Source organism: Harmonia axyridis, chromosome 7 (assembly GCF_914767665.1).
Source record: "Harmonia axyridis chromosome 7, icHarAxyr1.1, whole genome shotgun sequence".
In the NCBI taxonomy this organism is placed as follows: domain Eukaryota; kingdom Metazoa; phylum Arthropoda; class Insecta; order Coleoptera; family Coccinellidae; genus Harmonia; species Harmonia axyridis.
In genome coordinates this window covers 25,823,143-25,844,755 of record NC_059507.1, presented here as the reverse complement: position 1 = coordinate 25,844,755, position 21,613 = coordinate 25,823,143, and the positions used below count along the sequence as shown (strand labels likewise).

General features: G+C 39.2%; 4 protein-coding genes and 1 pseudogene across 4 annotated transcripts; all 5 read left to right on the top strand.

The window, feature by feature from the left end:
* The first annotated feature begins 3,433 nt into the window (after positions 1-3,433).
* LOC123683900 (leucine-rich repeat-containing protein 24-like) lies at positions 3,434-6,989 on the top strand. The gene is made up of 2 exons (XM_045622905.1): positions 3,434-4,926; positions 6,034-6,989. Exons 1-2 carry the CDS (start codon positions 3,465-3,467, stop codon positions 6,750-6,752), a joined length of 2,181 nt encoding a protein of 726 aa, XP_045478861.1. The 5' UTR covers positions 3,434-3,464; the 3' UTR covers positions 6,753-6,989.
* Positions 6,990-9,142: 2,153 nt separating this feature from the next.
* On the top strand, positions 9,143-12,271 carry LOC123683905 (homeobox protein prospero-like). The gene is made up of 4 exons (XM_045622911.1): positions 9,143-10,324; positions 10,653-11,030; positions 11,315-11,602; positions 12,101-12,271. Exons 1-4 carry the CDS (start codon positions 10,103-10,105, stop codon positions 12,266-12,268), a joined length of 1,056 nt encoding a protein of 351 aa, XP_045478867.1. The 5' UTR covers positions 9,143-10,102; the 3' UTR covers positions 12,269-12,271.
* A 2,174-nt stretch (positions 12,272-14,445) lies between these two features.
* LOC123683911 lies at positions 14,446-15,971 on the top strand (annotated as a pseudogene).
* Positions 15,972-16,221: 250 nt separating this feature from the next.
* LOC123685341 (poly(A) RNA polymerase, mitochondrial-like) lies at positions 16,222-16,848 on the top strand. The gene has a single exon (XM_045625000.1). The coding sequence runs from the start codon at positions 16,222-16,224 to the stop codon at positions 16,846-16,848; it is 627 nt and encodes a 208-aa protein (XP_045480956.1).
* A 1,186-nt stretch (positions 16,849-18,034) lies between these two features.
* LOC123685340 (protein big brother-like) lies at positions 18,035-18,466 on the top strand. The gene has a single exon (XM_045624999.1). The coding sequence runs from the start codon at positions 18,035-18,037 to the stop codon at positions 18,464-18,466; it is 432 nt and encodes a 143-aa protein (XP_045480955.1).
* Positions 18,467-21,613: the final 3,147 nt, after the last annotated feature.

Below are 21,613 nucleotides of genomic sequence, written 5' to 3'. Positions count from 1 at the left end.
AATAGCATCAGCACCTTTTAAAACTTCACACGTTATAGAGAATAATTTATGATCGCCTGTAATTGGGTATTCTTCTGTCTTTTGTTTCAGAAATTTATCTTAAGGATGTAGCAATTTTAATTCTCTTCAGTTATTCACTTCACACGTGCATGTATGCTTTTTTTTTGTTTAGATTGAGTATTATAGGTTTGTACCTCTACTCTAATTGAAATTATAATAATAAAAATAATAATAATAATAAAAAAACGAGAAGTAGTATTGAATCTTGACATCCTGAAAGAAGTTTGAAGACCTGATCCGTCGTCTCAGTTTTCCATAACCTTTCAAATATTTCAACTCGGATGATCTGATTTGCATCCGCATCCCCCAGTTGTACGAGGAGGTACAGAGATTATTGCGCAAATGCTCCAAAACTTTGCCAACAACTTCGAAAACCAATCAGCAGACCTACCCCGCTTCTACATCCAGAAATATACCGCTGAAATTTGTACTCAGGACGGATTCCGATGTTATGAACAACATCCTTTGAATATTCATTCTCCTTTATTTCCAGCCTTTCTCTCCTTTCGTCCGGGTATCTGTTACGTAGATCACAACCGGCATATTTTCCATAATAATCCTCTATAATGTACCAGATTGTTTTGTTTTAATTTACATACTCCGTTTGATGTATTTTTAATTGTATGTTCGGCATTGTTTCGAGGAGTCGAACTCTGGAATGAATATGAGAGTTCGGTGAATGGAACACTGGGTTGGAGTTTGAAAATCTCCGAAAACAATGTCGTCCTACTGTTTGAATGCGAATTTCGATGCAAAAGTTCACGTGCGTGCTTTCGGCATAATGGTCTATGTGTGTTACCTTTCAGTTGATTGGAAGAGGCACGTTATGTTGCTCAAATAAAAGAATAGGTAGAATTTTTCTTTGCGTTCAACAATGGGTTTTGATGTTCTCTTTGCTCGGTGCATTTCTATCGGTAACTGAATAGTATTGGTCTCGATTCTAGGAAATTTATAGTTTCGTAGACTGTCGCTCAAAAGCTCCCGGCTTCATATAAGTTTTTTTTGTTGTGCTTGAACTTTTTCATGTTTTAACGAAGCTTGGAACTGTTATTCCAATATACAACTCGTTCGGATCTGTTGTCACTGAAATATTAGGTTTTTTATATTCTGCTTGAATTTTATATGATCCTGATGACGCTATCAATACAAAATTTTCGAAAGTTTGAAATGGTTATTCCATATACATATATTAGTGAATAAGTGGGACAAAATTCAGTGTTTTTAAAATCTGACTATTCATTTATTGTTCTCAAGAGAAGAAAAGGTATGCCAGATATTTCAAAGTAAAAATCAGTTTCAGAGCAATAATTAACTAGTCAATTCTTAAAAACTTCAACATATGGGAATATTAGGCATTTGTGAACAAAAGTTATATAGCGAACTGCCAACATGTTTTCAGGCAGAATCACCCCCCTGAAATTTGTCGCACTTATTCACTAACACCCTGTATACACACAAAATCTCAGTTCTACCGTATATGTTGTCAGGGAAATATTGGGCATCATTTTCCAAAATTCTTTTTGAATTTCCTATAGTGCTGATGATGTGATCAGCTTCAAATTGTTATTTCATGTCATGATTAAAAATTTCATTTCCGACGGTTCGGAGATCTCGGCAATATTTGCTAGCTTTTTAAACGACATTCTCGAATTTTCTATGGTTCTGGTTATGCAGTCGACATGAAATTTCGAACGTAGCTTAAAACTGTTTCATTACATATAAGTGCAAATCTTCATTTCAATCAAATATGCAATCACAGATTACAAATACCATAGACCTGACACTCCACTCCTTCAGCGAATTATTTTAAACATAGCTCCCCCTGGCGTCTGGTTCTCGAACAAACTCTACAAACGCAGGAAGTTTGAAATGAGTGGTTTTCCTTTACTTGTTTTGAATTTGAATTCAAATGGTCTTTGGTTATCGCAGCACCAAACTCGATTTGAATTGTTCAGTACCAGATATTGAGCAATTCAAATGGAGTTTAGTGCTGCGATATCCAAAGACCATTTTAATTTTTTTATAAATAACTGGGACCATATGTGATGATATTGAATTTTGTGGAAATAAAAGTCGTTAGTTGGAAAAAAAATATATTGAATTAGCAGTACCTAATTAAAAATGAATAAATCAACAAAAGATAAACAATATATGTATAGAAAAATAAACAACAATAAATGAATAAATTAGTTTCAACAATAATATATAACAATTAAACAATATACATTTGTATGAATGAATTAACAATAAATAAGTATCACCAACAAATAATTAACATAAACAAATAAATTGATATGAATCATTAAATATTTTTTTTTCTCTTTGTATCAAAGATTCTTTTCGCCTTCAATTTGATGGGATCTACAAATTCTTCACAAGGGGAAGTTTGAAGGAATTTAAAAAATTTTGTGTCGGTACCATTCATAATTTAATTTACCTGCTTGCACCACCAGGGCAAGGCACACCTTATAATTGTTTCACATACTTTTCCCCCCATCTGTGTTCATTACAGTTTAAAATTTTGAATTCTAAATTTTTCATTGAGAAATATTTTAAATAGAAGGAAATGTTTTTCTTTTCACAAATTCGCGGAATAATATAAAAAAGGTTATTCAAAGAATGCCTAAATGAAAATGATACACACTACCCAGGTTTTGTCAACTTTCCATATATGTACTGCCGTACCTGAATAAAATCCATGTCCCCCAATTCTCGACAATAAATTTTTTCCCGACTTAATTCTTGCCAATTTTTTGGTGGGATAATTTGGAGCCAGTTATCGAAAATATCCAAATTCCTCTAAGGGAAATGATGTCTTACACTTGTCTCATCGGTACATCCAGGTACACAAAATTTCTTTATTTTCGGCATTCTGATATAATAAACTATGCATTATTTATTATATTGAAACTTGTTTGATGGAAGCACTTACCTTGAAATTTGGAAGTATATTTCTATCTTGGAATTAATTTATACGAGGTACGGCAATTGTACTTACTTCAACAGACAACGTCCTGTTTCAGCTTCTATTTTGAAATGAAAATGACAGCAAACCAAAAGAAAAAAATGGCTAACAGCACTACAGATTAGTATCTGTAATCTGTGAACAGCGCCCACAGCGGTGCCAATCAACCGGTTCCTGAACTAAAACTTAATTTCGAGTGGGAGAAGGCGAGTGTTCTATCTATATTATCTGTAATCTGTGTATGCAATTAATAGAGGAAATCTATTCGGTGAACGAGTGCTCAAAAACTCTCAGAAACCATTAAGTGTGAAAAATCAAAATGCTGAATATTAAATGAAAATACCATTGTCAAAGAAAATAAAAACCTTTGTGCAAAATATTCATCTACAGATTATTCCGACACTTTAATTTTCTTTCCTTCGTTTCAGATGGGTGAACAATGGTGATAACAATGGCGAAGCTAGCAGTTGTGTCCTTATTTCTTCTGGCAGCCTCAACATGCCTATCTCAAGAAATAGACTGGACCAGAAAATGCAACAAATGCAAGTGCGTCTGGTCAAGCGGAAAGAAAGTAGCAGATTGTACAGATATAAACCTAAGCGCTATACCAACAGATCTCAGTACGCAGATACGTGAAATGGACTTTTCCCTCAACCCTATCTACGAGTTGGGGCCCAAAGTTTTTTTCAAGAACAAAATTAGAGATGTACATAAACTACGATTCCAAAACTGTAGCTTAGAATCCATCGACAAAACCGCTTTTGAAGGCGTATGTCTGCTCATCGAGCTAGATCTATCGAAAAACAACCTAAAGAACATCGATAAGGAAACTTTCAAGGACAATCTCAAAATGAGAATACTGAATCTTAGTTTCAACAAATTGACGAGACTCGAGAGTGGCCTATTTTACAACATGACGCATCTACAGAAGATAGTCCTGAACGACAATCAGATCAGCTGGATGGGCCAGACGGTCTTCGAGAAGCTGCCTGCTCTTCAACACATTAACCTAGGCAACAACAGGTTGAAAAGCGTGGTCAACGACTTCACCAAGAACTTGGAAAAGTTGAACAGTTTGAACATGGAGGGTAACCCCTGGGTTTGCGACTGCCACTTGGAGCAGTTTAGGAGGAAAACGTTGAGGGAGAATTGGATAACCACCCCTACGAGTTGTGCAGAACCACCAAGGCTCAGGGATAGGTTGTGGTCTGGATCAGACGTGTTCGCTTGTGCACCAACCATTCTAGAGCCTCAGGGGATGACCACATTGGAAGTTTCAACCACCAACGTTTCCTTAACGTGTAAAGTGACTGGACAACCTTTGCCAGACGTGGACTGGGTCATAAATGGCAGGATCATAGCTAGAGACCCTAGACAATCCACGCAAAGATACTTCCTAGCCAAAAACATCGAGGGTAATTTCACCTGGAACAACCTCACCATAGTCAACGTGAACTACAGAGACAGGGGAGAGTACAAATGTTTAGCCAAAAACCCCGGAGGCACAGACGAACACAACGTAACTCTACTCATCTCCAGCGAGCTCACCCACACTGCCGGTGTTGCCAACATAATGAAACCATTTGAAGGTTACTATCTAATAGTTGTCGCAGCTTTACTAGCAGCGGTCTTCCTGCTGATGCTGATCTCGCTCCTGCTGTGTCGATGCAGGAAGGAGAGCCCTAGGAACGGGACTGACAGGAAGGGTGGCGATAACGAGTCATCCAGTGAGTACATAAACCTGCACGGACAGCCAGATTTGGAGAAGTCGCTCATCACGGATGTCAATCCGGTTGTCAAACCCCCCAGATTCGTGATGCCCACACCTATGAGCATGAGCAGTGGTGGGACCGAAGTTAGTGACGCTAAGAGAAATCTTCTGGACAGCGACAGTGTCTACAGTGAGTATTTTCACTCCTCTAATTAATTTATTCCTCATTGAATTCAGAAAGTCTTGGGTGCAGTTAGAACTGCAGGAAGTGTGGTACTGTAAATCCAGTTCCCAGTTTACTCACCTACCTAGTATTCTAGATTAGATTATAGGAGAAACAAAAGATCATCCTACCTTGCGTTCACCCCTAAAAATTTATTTTGCATCCCTACTCTGTTCACCTAGTATACTAAATTAGTTAGGTTATCTAACCCAATTTTTTGGTTGATTTTCTCTTTAATTGCTTTTTACTCTCTTTGTGAATGAAATACGTGAGGAGGAAGTAATAACTGTGATACGAGAAAACGGATAGCATTTATTTAATTAATTCTTCAAGCGAAAGGCTCAAATACGTCTTTTCGAGTTGAAACTGGATATAGGTAATATTTCAATATTTTACTGAAATTGTAATAATTACATGCAAACATCATATTCTTTACTAACCTTCAATTTGAGTATATTAATATATATTATATTAAGTATATTCAAGATCATCTTCGATGCAAGTTTCATTTCTAGTTCATTGAGATCGTTAGTTCATTTATTTCACTGAATCAAGGAGAAATAGTAGTTTTATAACGTCATTTCTAGGCTTATTGTCGAGTGAGCTTTGAAAGGAAGAGTTATTTAATTATAAAGGATTGTGCAATAGCAGAATGAGAGGAAGGTTTGCCAAGCCTAAATCTTCTGAAAAGTGGGTTTCATAAAACTACCGTAATAGAAAAAAATTTCAAAATACATGCCAAATTATTGTACTGGAATATCGAGATTTTGCCGTGCTTTAACGCACATTCATTTTGCAAATAACAAAGTCATCGTCAGGGGTGATGAAAAGTACTTTACTCTGAGTAATTCCGAAATTGAAAAAATAACCGATTTTACACAACACCGAGATAATGTGAATTTCAAACAAACGGCAGAATTTGCTGAAGAAGTTTCACTTTATAACTGCTTAACTAAATTGGTTCATTTTATCTACTTGAATTATAAGCTTTGTGTTATTATACACGTATTTTCTTTTTGAAAAAAGAAAAAATCCTTCATACTCAATTTACTCATTCTTCATTTTTCCTTACAGTTGGAGACGACGAATCACGTTCGCTCGACTTCGATATACAATCGAGGAGAACGGACATGATGGACATGCGACTGCCCTACCCGCCAGATCTGCTCCCACCATTTCCACACAGAGCATCACAGGTATCACCAGCTGGCAGCTCAGCATCCACCGTTGCAGATACATCCCGTTTGCCAGCCCTGCACGGACCTCAATCACCTCTTCACAGCCCCTTCTACGACCACATCTATCGAACGCTGCCCCACTCAAGGTCTCACTCACCCTTCACCCCTGTGTCAGCCCCCTTTGTTCCCAGACAGGGCTACGTCACCATCCCAAGGCGCCCCAGACAGCAAAGTTGGAGCAGCGAGCCTCCAGAGGTTGCTGAACCTCTTTACGATAACTTGGGACGACGTACGACAGCTACTGGTAGTTTGATGAACAAACTAGCACTGAGTCCTTCCAGTTGCGACCCTATAGCTGAGAACGAAGCACCACCTACAGTCTCGGCCACGCTTCCTAGGAACCTGAACCAGAAGCTGTCGCCCTCTAGGACCAACTGGGCAAGAGCTAACGCCGAGGCTTTCCAGAGTCCGGATAGGAGGAACTCTTTGTCTGTGTTCCCTCCAAGCGAGCAGAAACCCTCCAAGATACCACCAAGACCACCGCCGAAGCCCAAGAAGAAAACCCCAACCGGACCACTCTTCGAGGACGAAGGAGAGGACGGTACGGAAGTGTGAGAATGGCTTAAACTGGTGCTTCCGGCACTGGTTGCTTGCAGTTGAGAGTACGGACCAAGGGACTTTTGTACACAGGGTTTTCTACTAGGACTTTAATTGATTTGAATCGAACAGTGCCTTCCCGTCGAGTAGTTTAGTGACTAATAAAATAATTAAATCGGTATTTATTTGTTCGTGCTTGAAAAATCGGATTTAAAAATGTGCGTACTTGTAATTTTCATACGGGCTTCCAAACGACTGATGTAAAAAGAAACACAACGATCCAATTTAGGTAGGAACGAGGCTTCTTCGAGATAAGAGGGAAGACATGTAGCTTAACGGATCTCCCCTGATGACCTGGTTCGCTAAGTGAAATTGTAATCACGGTATCTCGACACAGACGGGTGGTGCAAGCCGAATTCCCCGTCTTCGTGGTCTGATGAATAAACTCTCCCTTGCCACGTGATTGATGAGTACGAGTCTGCTCCGTCAGTATTATTAATTTAAGATAAGCAGTGCGAGTACACAGGAGCAGTCTGTATCGCCTTTGCTGATCTCAGTAAATCGTTGTAGTGTTATGAACCCGACTGTGATCTTATGACAGTTACAAATCGTTCGAAATATGGCCATATATGTATGGCTTGCTTGTGCGGTGACGCCAGTCTAAATTAGCTTGCATACGACGTTGTTGTTTATACATCTTTGTGTATAATAACCGGTGAACCACCTGTTCCTCTTAGAACTCTACTATTGAGAACACTAGGCGACATATAGGCAAAGGGGTGCATCTGTACTATGTGAATGGTGAAGTTTACGCGGAGTGTCTTTCTGATTCTCCGATATTTGTGCAATCAAGAAATTGCAACCATCACCACAATTTCCATCCATCTACTGTCTGCAAAATACCGGTTTGGTCGTAACGTAACATCGGTTGATGAACTCAATCTATCCCGCTTCGTTATGCAATGCTCTACTGCCAGAGAAATTTTGCGCGATGGCGGAAACTTCATGATGATCGATTTATTGTCACCTATACAAGAGTTGAAGGAGTACTTCGATGTATATTTATACATGACAACTAGCAGTGTTCAACACCACAATCAACTTCTCAAGGCAAAAGACGCCTTAGTATCAACCTTCGATCTAAGGGATATCTGGTTCACACCCTTGCTGCTTATTTAGATCGTTTCTCCGTGAAGAACGCACACAAGGGAACTTAGCAGTTTTAGATACAAGATGACCGAGCCGTTTGATGAAAAAGACCTGGAAATCCTAGAGCAGATCAAGAATACTTCAGGTAAAACATTCAGTACTTTGTATTGTAAATGATTTTGTATATTAAGATATTTAGATTGTAGAATTTGTAGTACATTTTTCTATTAGTTCAACATTGTATTGTATATTTTAAATTGACACATTATTTTATTTTTCTTTCTTTTATTTCACTCACCAACAAATCGACATTAACGCGGTTGCTGAAAGGTTGATCGAACAAATACGTCAAACCTAGTGTCAACTTCAAAATGTCATGTCATGTTATGCGCAACGTATGATATTGCTTAGCGAATATCATTTGACAGTTGACATTAAATTTGACAACTAGGTATGATAATGCTGAGCGAATCTCATTTGACAGTTGACATTAAATTTGACAACTAATAAGTTCGCGCTGATCATCGCTTCAGAAACCAGGCGTTAGTGTAGTGTTCACATAACATTTTTAATCGTTTTCAATTGTCGTTGAATTTATTTTTTGCACGATAGAACGACTTTTATTAGTAACCCCGTTTGTTACTAGATCGGGAGTGAAAGTCTTGTATCTACCCTCTTTACGAAGTTTTGATTTCTCGGGAATAACTGCAGAACAGCAAAATTCCCAGGCTTTTTGGATTTATTTTTCTACAGAAGATTTGTTATCGCTAATTTTTGTATTATGACTGAATTCAGTTAATTATAATTGTCACTTTGACAATCTACAATCTATTAACTTTCAAGACAACGGCTTCTATTTTATATTTCTTCACAGCATTAACATTAGAGCCACGAATGACTATTTGAATTTTTTGAAAATTTTTTTTATTTAAAGTGAAAAGTGTTTCTATCGTGCAAAAAATGCTATAAGTATCTCGAACGTCAAGGACTACCAATCTCAGACAATAATCGGATATCGGTCAAATGTACTTATCGTTGTCGACACTTCATATACTTTAAATACTTATTATTATTAAATATACTCATTATTCATGGGCGCCCGCAGAAATTTTTCTCAGGGGGGGCAAAATGAAAATTATTGAAAAACGATAAGGCGTCCATGATTGTCACTGAAATCCGGAAAATTGTTGAGAATACATTACTTTCCTTTTTTCCATGCCCTTTGGATTGAGAAAGTAATATTGAGGGTGCTGTGCTGAAAAATGAGGCAATCAAAATCTCAGGGGGGGCCATGGCCCCCTCTGCCCCCCCCCCTGCGGGCGCCCATGATTATGAGAGTCAAAGTTAAATCCTTGACACAAAGATTTCAATACTTAAACCAGAGGCGAGGCTTCAAGCAAAATTATTTTTTAGAGGCCGTTGTTTTGTAGAATTACTTTCGAGAAGATCAAGTTTTAAAATATAGTTTTTATGAGTATATTATTTTTCTTAATTGATTCGTTACCAAAAACAAAAGATTAATGATCATTTGTGTGATTTTTAGAAACCAGAAAATTTTGAAACGAGTCGAGATCCTAGTTCAATTGAAAAATGGAAAAATTGTACAGAAGAAGATGAAGAAATTTACAGGGCTGCATATTCAGGAGATGCTGATAAAATCATAATTGCATTTAGTTATATAGTCGACGATAAAAGTTACTGCATGACTGAAATTATATTACTTTTGATCGATCGTGTTTTTAGAGCCAGGCCAGATTCCACATTGCTCATTTCAAATACAGTAAGATGTTTGAATCAGCTCATAAAGCGGGAAATGCAATACCACGGACCCTATATTTTAAAAGATATTATTTTTTTTGCTTCTGCCATCGAAAGACCTGAGAAGATACATCTGATCAGTGCTCTTTTAGATATAGAGTGCAATATCGACACCAAAGATTGGCAAGATCAGAATCTCCTACACCGATTAGCTCATAAGGATTTCTCATCTAGACCTTATCTGCAAGTAGCAGAACTGTTGGTTAAACGGGGAATTGACGTAAACGCATTAAATGATGATGATGAGATGAGATGATGAAGGATTAGCAGACGTACTAAAAACAGAAATCACAGCATCACTGTCGAGCTTGATCGATTCCATCCTGTCCAGGTTTGTACATCAGCGAAGGTGTAAGCAGCAAGATGCAGCCAACGCAGCAGAACAGTTGAACAAGGACCTGATGATGGCCTCGCAATTGTTAGACCGCAAATCTCCAAGGACCAAAGTGGCGGAACGACCTCAAGCTCCGCCGCCACAAATTCCGACATCCTCAGGACCTCAAATGGTAAATGGCAATGGTTGTCAGCCTATAGTGCACATGAACAACCATATCATTCCAAAACCATCAGAACTTCACCTGCGACCTCCTACATTTCAGCCTCCGAAACCTCCCGGCATCAACCAATAATCAATAATCAATAATGGAGCCTAAGGAACAAAAGGTAATGAACATGATGAAGATGATCAAGACGGTTTATAATCATGATAAGGAAAAGGAAAAACAAAAATCCAAAGAAAGACTAGAAAAATACAGGCAAAGTAATATTGAGGCACAAGAGGAAGCCAAGAATCATGATAAGGAAAAGGAAAAACAAAAAACCAAAGAAAGACTAGAAAAATACAGGCAAAGTAATATTGAGGCACAAGAGGAAGCCAAGAATCGAAACATTAAAAAAATAAAGAAGGAGGTTATGAGAAACCGAAGCAAAAGGGAATTTTTGTAAATAAACCAGGCCCCGTTATTTGGAATGAACCACCCCTTCTGCAAGCAGGAGAACCCAGAGCAAAATGAAGCCCTCAGCCTGGTGGTGACCCACAAGAAGAAGCGACATAAAGTCACGGATACCCGGATAACACCGAGGACAGTCAGCAGAATCTTGGGCGGCCAGGAAGGTATGGGAATGTCTCCGGCTTCCATGGAACACAGCCAGTGCACGTCTCCAAGACCGCCGCCATATCCCCATCACCACCAACCGCCTCCGATGCTGCCAGTGTCGCTGCCAACTTCTGTGGCCATCCCAAATCCAGGACTTCACGAATCTCAGGTTTTCTCACCCTACAGCCCTTTCTTCCATGGACCTAGCCATGGGCACCATATGGCGATGCAGGTTAGTCGAAAATATTCTATTATTCCAAAAATAGTTTTTAATGTATTTTTACACATATTCTCATTATGGAACAATTAAGCTCATCCTTTATTACACTCGTCCTTTGTTATTTCCTCTACCATTAACAGTTCAGATTATTTCTGTTATTATTATTGCTACAGATCATTGAGTGTACAGGAAATTACTAATGACAAGTGGCATTATTTATATCCATAGATTTATATCTGATGGAATATTCAATTTGATGATAGGCAATTTTAATTCATATTTTTCCTCGTTTTCAGGCATCGTCGTCACCGCCAAGAATGCACAAAATGGAAAGAGAGTCACCCCCAATTCACCATCCCCCAACGTTACTACATCCTGCCCTCCTAGCTGCTGCTCAGCACGGTGGTAGTCCTGATTATTCTCATATGAGAGCAGTCAATATGGAAAGTAAATACGGAATAGTAAATATGGACAATGGTGATAGAAACTCTGACTGCAACTCAGGAGACATATCCTACGATGGAATGAAGCCTACTATATCCTTTTTATGCAAAGATTTTAGTAAAAATCTTAGTTCTCAACATGTACGTAATTTGATTTTTTTATGGGGAAAATTCGCCACTGTTAAAGTTTCGATTTTATTCGTTCGAACTATTAGGGGCGGGAGAAGCTCTAAGACTTCAATCAGATATAATTCTTGCATTGGAAGGTTAAGTAATTGAATAAGGTATCAGTTGGGGTATAAAATCTCCGTAATTCTATGGGAATCCCTATAATTCAGAGCTAATCCTGTTTGCCGGGATATCAAGAAAAGAAAATAACGTATTTCACGATCAAATCAATTATTTATCGGTCTTCAACTTTCCTTATTGTAAGGTTAGATGGAGATGTAGCGCATTACTGTTTGAATTTTTTAATACCAAACTCATTTTTCAAGTTGATATCTTAATAATTGAACACGAGGGTTATGGGAGAAAACATGTGGTTTCCGTGATCTTACATCAATTATGTATCAGGAAAATTATTTTTGTTCCACTGTCATTTCCAGGCTTTTATTTTTATTTTATTTCTTCCTACTTTAGCCGAATATGTCCTTAAGTCCAGAGCACTCGTCTACATTGACCCCGATGCATCTCAGGAAAGCTAAACTGATGTTCTTTTGGGTGAGGTACCCAAGCTCGTCAGTCCTCAAAATGTACTTCCCAGACATCAAATTCAACAAAAATAACACTGCCCAGTTGGTTAAGTGATTCTCCAACTTCAGGTGAGTTTTCTTTGTTTTTATTGTGTTGAATTTCATGAAAATTATTCGTACTACATAACAGAGATAAGAAACTTAAGAATAATATTAATAGAGATTACAAATTTGAAGTTCTGTCTTCGCGGAAGTCTATTTTTATCCTACAGGGAACCCCTCGGAAAACGTCAAATTTTCTCATATCGTTCATTAGGGATATTGGATAGATTGAAACATGCGATATTACTTTTCTTATCTTATCGCGTAAGGTACATCTGTTTCAACAAACAAAAGCTTACGCCAAGCAACAAAAGCTATGGGACGAGCTTATTATTGCATGTGCTTTGCATTATCTTTCCGTATCAAATATTTACCCAGCCATTTAGTTCGCTATTTACAATAATATAAGAACAAGTTGAACGTTTTCGATAAAACACAATCAGAATAAACAAGAAAAAATTGGGGATAAAAGTCATATCCTTCGATATTAATCAATATGATTCTTTCTCATGGGCGCCCGCAGAAATTTTTCTCAGGGGGGGCAAAATGAAAATTATTGAAAAACGATAAGGCGTCCATGATTGTCACTGAAATCCGGAAAATTGTTGAGAATACATTACTTTCCTTTTTTCCATGCCCTTTGGATTGAGAAAGTAATATTGAGGGTGCTGTGCTGAAAAATGAGGCAATCAAAATCTCAGGGGGGGCCATGGCCCCCTCTGGCCCCCCCCTGCGGGCGCCCATGTCATTATTATAATATATCATAAGATAATATATTTCTTACTTTTCTCTATTATTTATTATTCAATTTGGAGTATTCATTGATTTTAATGAAATTGATTTATGAGGTCTAGAGTATCCAACCAGTATTGCGAATTAAATTTCTTAATATTCCCATTATCTTGTTTTATACCTAAATCATAGCGATTTCAGGAGCTCAATATAGTGTACCCACATGTTTGATACTGTGGAATACTCCAAAAAAACGTTGGTAAAACAAAATATAAAATAAACTAAAGCCAAAAAGGAGTGGCAAACTGGCAGATGAAGCCTTCTCATAAACTTTGGGCTAATACGAGAACTTCAACGCCTCTGATTCCTTTTTGTAAGTAGAAAAATTTGCGAACTGTTAAACATAAGCTCTTTGCCTCACCAGCGTTTTATAGCCTTCCCTGAACGTCTTGACAATACTGATGTATTGAGGTCAGAATATCTTGATCAATTTGTTTCTTTAAATTGATAATGATGAGAGAAAACAGGTTTCTATTCTTAGTGTATCATTATATTTGCCATTAGTATTCATTGTTTTCACTATTTGCGGTAGAATACCCAGAAGGTCTCGTATTTTTTGAACGTGTAGAATTAAAAACCTAAAAAAATCCGTAACTTATTTCAATTAGATTTGTTAATAAATCGTCTATTACACCATATACATTGAATCTTTTGAGTTTGAAGAATCAATTATATCCTACATAAAATAGTAAATAGTAAGCTGAATGGACTAGTTTAGTGATGTTGATAATACTATATTTGATAAGATAGAATTAAAATATAGAGCAAAACTGATAAATCAGTGAAAACAATTTTGAAAATCCATCAATAATTGACTGAGAAATAGATTATTTAAATTTACGTATTTTACCGCGGAACGTCTTTGGTCTCCGACTCGTCTGTGACGTCACGCCACTTGCCTGTGATCGCTACACCATACATTACGTTTAAATACTTAGCCGCGCCAAGGCTCTCGCGCCGTTTGTAGTTGTACAGTGTAGTTTTTACTCGAGTTTTGTTTTTATGTCACCATAATGGAAGAAGGCTTCGTGAAAGGATAAAGTTATTTTTACTCAATAACTCATTTCAAACCAACCTACACCTTAGTATTTTTATTATCAGAAATAGACAGCTAGTACTGATAGGTACTTATATCAAAATGATCTTCACACACATATGAAGTAGTTTAGGTCCCATTAAGTCACGCCTCATTAATTTGCACCACTTCCTCCTTTGATTCATGTCATTTGGTACATGAAAAAACAATTTATCGGGGTTTTTAATTGTCGTGCTTGCACACATAGGCACAATACAATATTTGTAGGATTTTTTTTTATTTCAGCCATCGTGTAACGAACAAAACACGACACGAACGGCACAAGTGATTGTACACCAATGAATTCGTAGGCACTCTGCGAATACCAGTCGCCTCGTGTAAGTGCAGACCTCATAACCCAAGCAATCACCTCATCACCAGATAAAAGGTTAACTTTGTCTCAAATCTACGAGTGGATGGTGCAGAATGTACCTTACTTCAAGGACAAGGGTGACAGCAATAGCTCAGCAGGATGGAAGAACTCCATTCGCCACAACCTCAGTCTGCACAACAGGTTCATGAGGGTGCAAAATGAAGGTACTGGTAAATCGTCTTGGTGGATGATCAATCCTGATGCTAAACCAGGAAAATCGGTCAGGAGGAGAGCTGCCTCGATGGAGACCAGTAAGTTTGAAAAAAGGAGAGGAAGAGTGAAAAAGAAGGTTGAGATGCTCAAAAACGGAGGCGTGTTGCATGACACTACACCTAGCCCTAGTTCGTCGATTTCTGAAGGTTTAGATAAATTTCCAGATTCGCCAATTCATGGTGGCTTTCAACAAAGCCCCGACTTCAGACCAAGAGCATCTTCCAACACATCATCGTGCGGGAGACTGTCTCCAATACCGTCTGTGGCTGAGTTGGAACCTGAATGGGAGTCCCCCAGGTACAACAGCAACTACAGTCCTGAATTGGCTGGCAACTACTCTCCCGACACGTTGGCTGGCAACTTGCAACAAGGAATGAAATTAGACTCGGACTACATGGGATACCTGAACGGACATACACCAACACAACAGCCACCCCCGCCACCTCCGTACACAGCCCCCTTCGACAACTTCCCAGGAAGGACCCTACATGCCGCATCACCCTATGGAATCATGCAGTGTCCCATCCACAGGACACAAAACTGCGTGTGTATGTCGATCAAAGTGGAGCGGATGTCACCCACTGGAATGTCGCCCTCCTACCCCCACTCAGAACCCTCTCCAGACCCCTTAGGCAGCCAATATATGCTCAACAGAAACATGCTACCTAGGCCGCCCTCTCCTAGTCCACCTCTGACACCTCAACCAACACATACCGGCATCGCATCTACCATGATGGGCCAACTGATGGGAGCCCTGAACCAGAATCAGTTAGATGACCTGAGCATCATGGAGCTCCATGGCAGTTTTGATTGCAACGTGGAAGAGCTCATAAAGCATGAGTTGAACATGGACGGCAGCTTGGACTTCAACTTCCAGAACTAGCCCCAAGGAGTGGCCTTAGCCCCTGAAAGCCATCAGACAGTGTTACCAACAGGTCAAGCGAACGGCCCACCACCTTACTCCGCCTCTGTGACGGCGGTTACGACGCCGTCTTGGGTACATTAGCGACGAGAAGAAGGATCGACAAAATCTAGAGCTTGTTGATGCGTAGCAGAGTTTAAGAAGATACCTGTAGTCCATCAGATATTTTATCTGTTGAAAGAAATGTAAGGATGTAACGTTGTTATGATCTCGTGTTATGCTCATCAATAAATATTAATTGTTTGTACAGAAATATTCTATATTTGCTTATTTTTTTATGTTCCGTAAGGGAGACTTGTTGAAAACGAATGTAATATGTTATGTTCACATCTTTTAATTCTCATTTCACACTAGACTATGAAATTATTCTTTCAAGCGCAACTTCAAAGTCCCATAACTTTTTCATTTCTAGAAATATTTCAATGATTCTTCCACATTTTTGTTTCATTCACTTAAATTTTTAGAATTAATCCTTAACAAAAAAATTAAAACTAGTCCATTGTGTGCATATTGAACATTTCTTATCAAAATATTATACATGCTTATTTTTCAGATCGACTCGTAGAAGACCAACTGAGAAATGTGGAATTAATGGAAAAATTGAGTTATATTCCCGACATTGAGGATCAGATAGAACAAGTGGTTAAAACTATATCTCCTGATGAGCAATCTATGCAAACGATTTACAACTTGATTGAGAAAGATTTGGCCAGTGTTTTGTCAGAAGTATTCGTCGATAGTTTTACCATTCGCCCTACGGGATCACGAGTTTCTGGTTTACAGTTACACTCTAGCGATTTGGACATGAATATCTATTTCGAAAAAAGACCATGTAAGGCAAGAAAATGTACGTATAGGGTTGCTGCAGCTTTGTCGGAGAGTGTATTATTCGATAATGTGGTGAACTTGAGCCAACCCAGAATACCCATTGTCAAGTGTGTACATAAAGAAACAGGGTTGAAGTGTGATATGAATTTCAGCTTTTTGAGTGGAGTTGAAAATGACCAGTTGATAAAAAATTATTTATCAGTAGACAACAAGTTGAGATCCGTGATGCTAGTGATAAAATACTGGGCTCAACTACACGAATTGACTTGTAAAGAGCGAGGTTTTTCCAAGTATTCTTTGACGATGATGTTCATTTTCTACCTTCAGCACGAACATTCCTTCCCCAGTGTTTATGAATTACAAGAAAATACAGTTCCCACAAACATCTGATAAAATAAAAGAAATACACTCAAAATCAATGTTCAGCCTTCTTTTCGGTTTCTTTAGTTATTATGAGGACTTCCTGTACGATTGGTCGTTGGTATCAAGATAAAAATAATGTTGCCTCACGATGCCACAGGCAAAATTGGACCTAAAAACCCTCTCCCTGACAAAATTGTGATCCATGAGCCCAAAGAAGAGCCTCTTCCAGAGTCCCCCAGAACAGAGTTAAAAACGAATAGTGATGACCCGAAAGAACCTTCTCCTAAAGAAGAATGATCATTCAATAAAAGGACTCTGTACATAAGATTCATATGTCATTTTTCCTTATTTTGGAAAACCAATTTTCCAAGTCTTTTTAGAGGATCATAATCTTTGCCAGAAACGTTTCCACCGCCATACTAGACAATTGAAAGAGTTGAAACAGTTTACTACCAAACGCCCAATTTGCGTTCAAGATCCACTAGAACTTGGTCGTAACGTAACATCGGTTGATGAACTCAATCTATCCCGCTTCGTTATGCAATGCTCTACTGCCAGAGAAATTTTGCGCGATGGCGGAAACTTCATGATGATCGATTTATTGTCACCTATACAAGAGTTGAAGGAGTACTTCGATGTATATTTATACATGACAACTAGCAGTGTTCAACACCACAATCAACTTCTCAAGGCAAAAGACGCCTTGGTATCAACCTTCGATCTAAGGGATATCTGGTTCACACGAACAATAAACTTCTGTACCTTGGTTTTCCAGAGAATTCTTGGATTGAAAATAGAGTCGGAAGGACATTTCAGAAATAATCACTCCTACACAGTTTCTTCGAAGCGTCAACCATGGCGGAGTCAAGATGTTGATATGGAGATAATCGAAGAGAAATTGAAAGTGTGCACAATTGATTCGGAAGAAGATCTATGGAACAATTCATGCGTTGAGTCTTGCAGTTCTTGTTCTGATGAACCTGAGTTTAGATGTTCTGTTATGATCACTTCCAATACAACACTGTCTTGTGTAGAAGTGGAGTTCTTTCGGAATGGCTGTGATAAAGATATGTTTTCTACTTTGGCAAGTTACACGTGTAGAAATTTGTTGAAATGGTTTTATAAGTATGAGAATTTGCGTTCAAGATCCACTAGAACTTGGTCGTAACGTAACATCGGTTGATGAACTCAATCTATCCCGCTTCGTTATGCAATGCTCTACTGCCAGAGAAATTTTGCGCGATGGCGGAAACTTCATGATGATCGATTTATTGTCACCTATAGAGAGAGTGAGGTCAGATACACAGGATGTCGAGAAAGGGGAAAGGAAGAAAGACAGAGCAAATTTCAACGTGAACTTCATGAAGGTCGCACTGAAGTTTCTTTCATCACCAACGGAATGTCTATCCAATTAGCTTTCACACCACCAACTCAAGAATATAACAAGAAAGATAAACAATGTGATTTCGATAGAGAACCTGGAAAAGTTCACATCAAATCCTCCTTAATAATGAACGGCGTCTGCGTCAGATGGAGGGGTTGGATCGATCTGGAGCGTCTCGACGGCATCGGCTGCCTCGAATATGACGAAGAATTGGGCGCTAAAGAAGAGGCCAGAAGAGATAGCTACATGAAGATGAGATGAAAATTTCCGACTTGCCCTCAGTTTATTTCGATTTGAAATAACTGCATATCTTCGCGTCGTCCATTCCAAAACAACACAAGAATATTTTTGACAAAGGTTGCATATTATATCGCCGATAAAACTATTTTCTTTTTTACATTTTTGTAGATATTGAAAATATTCTTGTCAAACCGAGTTGAATCTAATTGATTTCAAGATTTCATTTGGCAATATATTTTGATTATGTGAGTGTTATGGTACTGATAGTCTGTGATAAACAAGTATTGTTTTTTTAATTTTGTACCGACTGAATATGCTCTTTGTAGCCATGTGTATGAGGAACTCTTGTTTCTTTTGTAATAATGTAAATATATCTCGTGTATGTGTGTATGTGCGGGTAGCGGGTAGGAACCCTTTGGGCAGTCCTATCAGGGAAAATGAATCAATCCCTGCCCACCGCAGATTCCAGGAGTTTTCTGACCCGGAAAACTAGTACCTGTAAGGGTCCCATGCCAAGGGAAACTGGCGAAGTCCACAACGGTTGTGATGGCGGAGATGGGAGACATCGGCACGGTGGAACTAGCGGAAGTGGCAACCTTGTCTTGGGGTTTATAACCAAGATATGATGGAGGGCAGCAGTATCCATCATTACCGGCTTCAGAACGGATTTCTCCAGGCGCAATGGACGTATTCTAAAAACGGCTGGGTACTGCGGTGCAGAAGGCAACGGGAAACCACTGCACTACATTCCCAAGAGAATTCTCTCCTCCATAATGAAAGTCAAAGATGGATAGATAGATTGATAGTTCGTGCTGCGATCCGACTCGCACTCGGCGCCATACTGATTCCGGGTCGGATGGTGTGAAATATGCTACCGGCTGCAAAGGTGTGAGGAATCAGGTACCTTGCAGAAATTATGTTACTGGAACCAACACAAATATAAATCTCCGAAAGAAAAGGAAAATTGGGACATGGAACATCCGAGGTCTGGTCCAACATTCTGGGAAGCTACAGATCGTCGAGAGAGAGATGAGAACTTATAATCTTGATATTCTGGGACTGTCGGAAACACATTGGCGGAATAGTGGACATTTCAGAACCGCCGAGGGAAACACCGTCTACTTTTCGGGTCCAGAAAATACGAGCTCGAATGGTGTCGCAATAATTGTGCCTCCAAAGCTGAATAACTCTGTGATTGGATACCGTGCAGGAGATGACAGAATAATACATGTCAAGATACAAACCACCACAACAATAGCGCATTTTGTACAAATCTATGCACCAACATCGACATCCTCGGAGGTGGAGATAGAGGCGTTCTACGGTCGTCTTGAGGAGGTTCTTACCGATATTCCAAACCGTGACCTATTGTTCATCTTAGGCGATTTCAATGCCAAGGTCGGAAAATCTTCAGAAGTCGAGCGCGCTGTGGGTAAGTTTGGACTGGGCCAGAGAAATGAGAGAGGAGATCGCCTCTTGGAGTTTTGCATACAACAGAACCTTGCAATTACTAACACTCTCTTTAAACACCACCCTCGAAGACAATTCACGTGGCGGAGCCCAGATGGTCGAACCAAAAACCAGATTGACTACATTCTGATCAAACAACGATGGAGATCGTCGGCCACAAACTGCAGAGCCTACCCTGGAGCGGACTGCGGAACAGATCACCAACTTTTAGTTCTCGATTTCAGGCTTCGTTTTAAAATAGTGTCTCGGAAACTAATAAGAAAGACCATGATACCGCAACCATCAAAAGTCCAGGATTTTAGGCTGGACATAGAAAGTAAACTCTGCCTAGATCAGGTAGAGAGCGATCCTGAAAAACGTTGGGAATACTTGAAGAGCATAATGGTTGAGACAGCAAAAAAACATACACCACCAAACAACACAAAGCGCAAACCATGGATTACTGATCACTCATGGGATTCAATTCAACGCAGGAAAGATGTGAAGCGCAAGGCTGATGCAGACCATGCCTATAGGAAGCTGTCGAGGGAAGTCCAAAGACAATGTCGCAAGGACAAAGAGGAGTACATAGCTGGTATATGTGAGGAAATAGAGAGGCATGGGATCAGAAATGAGCCTAGGGAATTATTCAACAAAATAAAACTGCTGACAAGAGAATTCAGACCGCAGAACTGGTCCATTCTGGATGCTGGGGGAAATCTGAAGACTGATATGGATGAAATATTGGAAACATGGAGGATTTACTGTGCAGATCTGTACAAGAGCAGGCAGGACCCACCAGAAATTTCATGGCCATGTAGCTATCCCAGAGAGCCAGCGATACTACTATCTGAAGTACAAGAAGCCATTCGATCATTGAAGAAGAATAAATCCCCAGGAATCGATACCGTACCAGGCGAACTCTTTCAAATGTTGGACGAAAAGGGTGTACGAATATTCCACTCAGTCTGTACGGCTATATGGAGCACGGGAAAATGGCCAACCGACTGGTGTACGTCAATATACGTTCCATTACACAAAAAAGGATCAACTACAAAGTGCGAGAACTACCGAACACTGTCACTTGTATCTCACGCCAGCAAAGTCCTTTTGAAAATCTTGAAAACAAGACTGAAAGCATATTTGGACTGCCAAATACCCCAAGAGCAGGCAGGTTTTGTAAAAGGAAAAGGTACTAGGGAACAAATACTGAATATCAGACAGCTGATCGAAAAATCTAGAGAATACCAAGTACCCATGATAATATGTTTCGTCGATTATCAAAAGGCGTTCGACTGTGTGAACTGGGCCAAACTTTGGACAATCCTGGTACATATGGGAGCCCCTGTTCATCTGGTATCCCTCATTAAAAATCTCTATGAATCAAATGAGTCAACTGTTCGTTTGAGCCAGAAGTTCTCGAAACGGTTTAGAACGGAACGGGGAGTCAGACAGGGTTGTGTTTTATCGCCAGACCTTTTCAATATATATGGTGAATTTGTGATGGGAAGGTCCTTGGATGAATGGTCTGGAGGCATAACGATTGCCGGGAAAAAAATCACCAACTTAAGATTTGCTGACGATACCACCCTCATAGCGGCGACGGAAGAAGAGATGGTGGAACTTCTCAGACGGGTGGAATGTGAGAGCAACAATGTCGGTTTGAAAATAAATAAAATAAAGACTAAAATAATGATAGTCGATAGATTCGGCACGTTA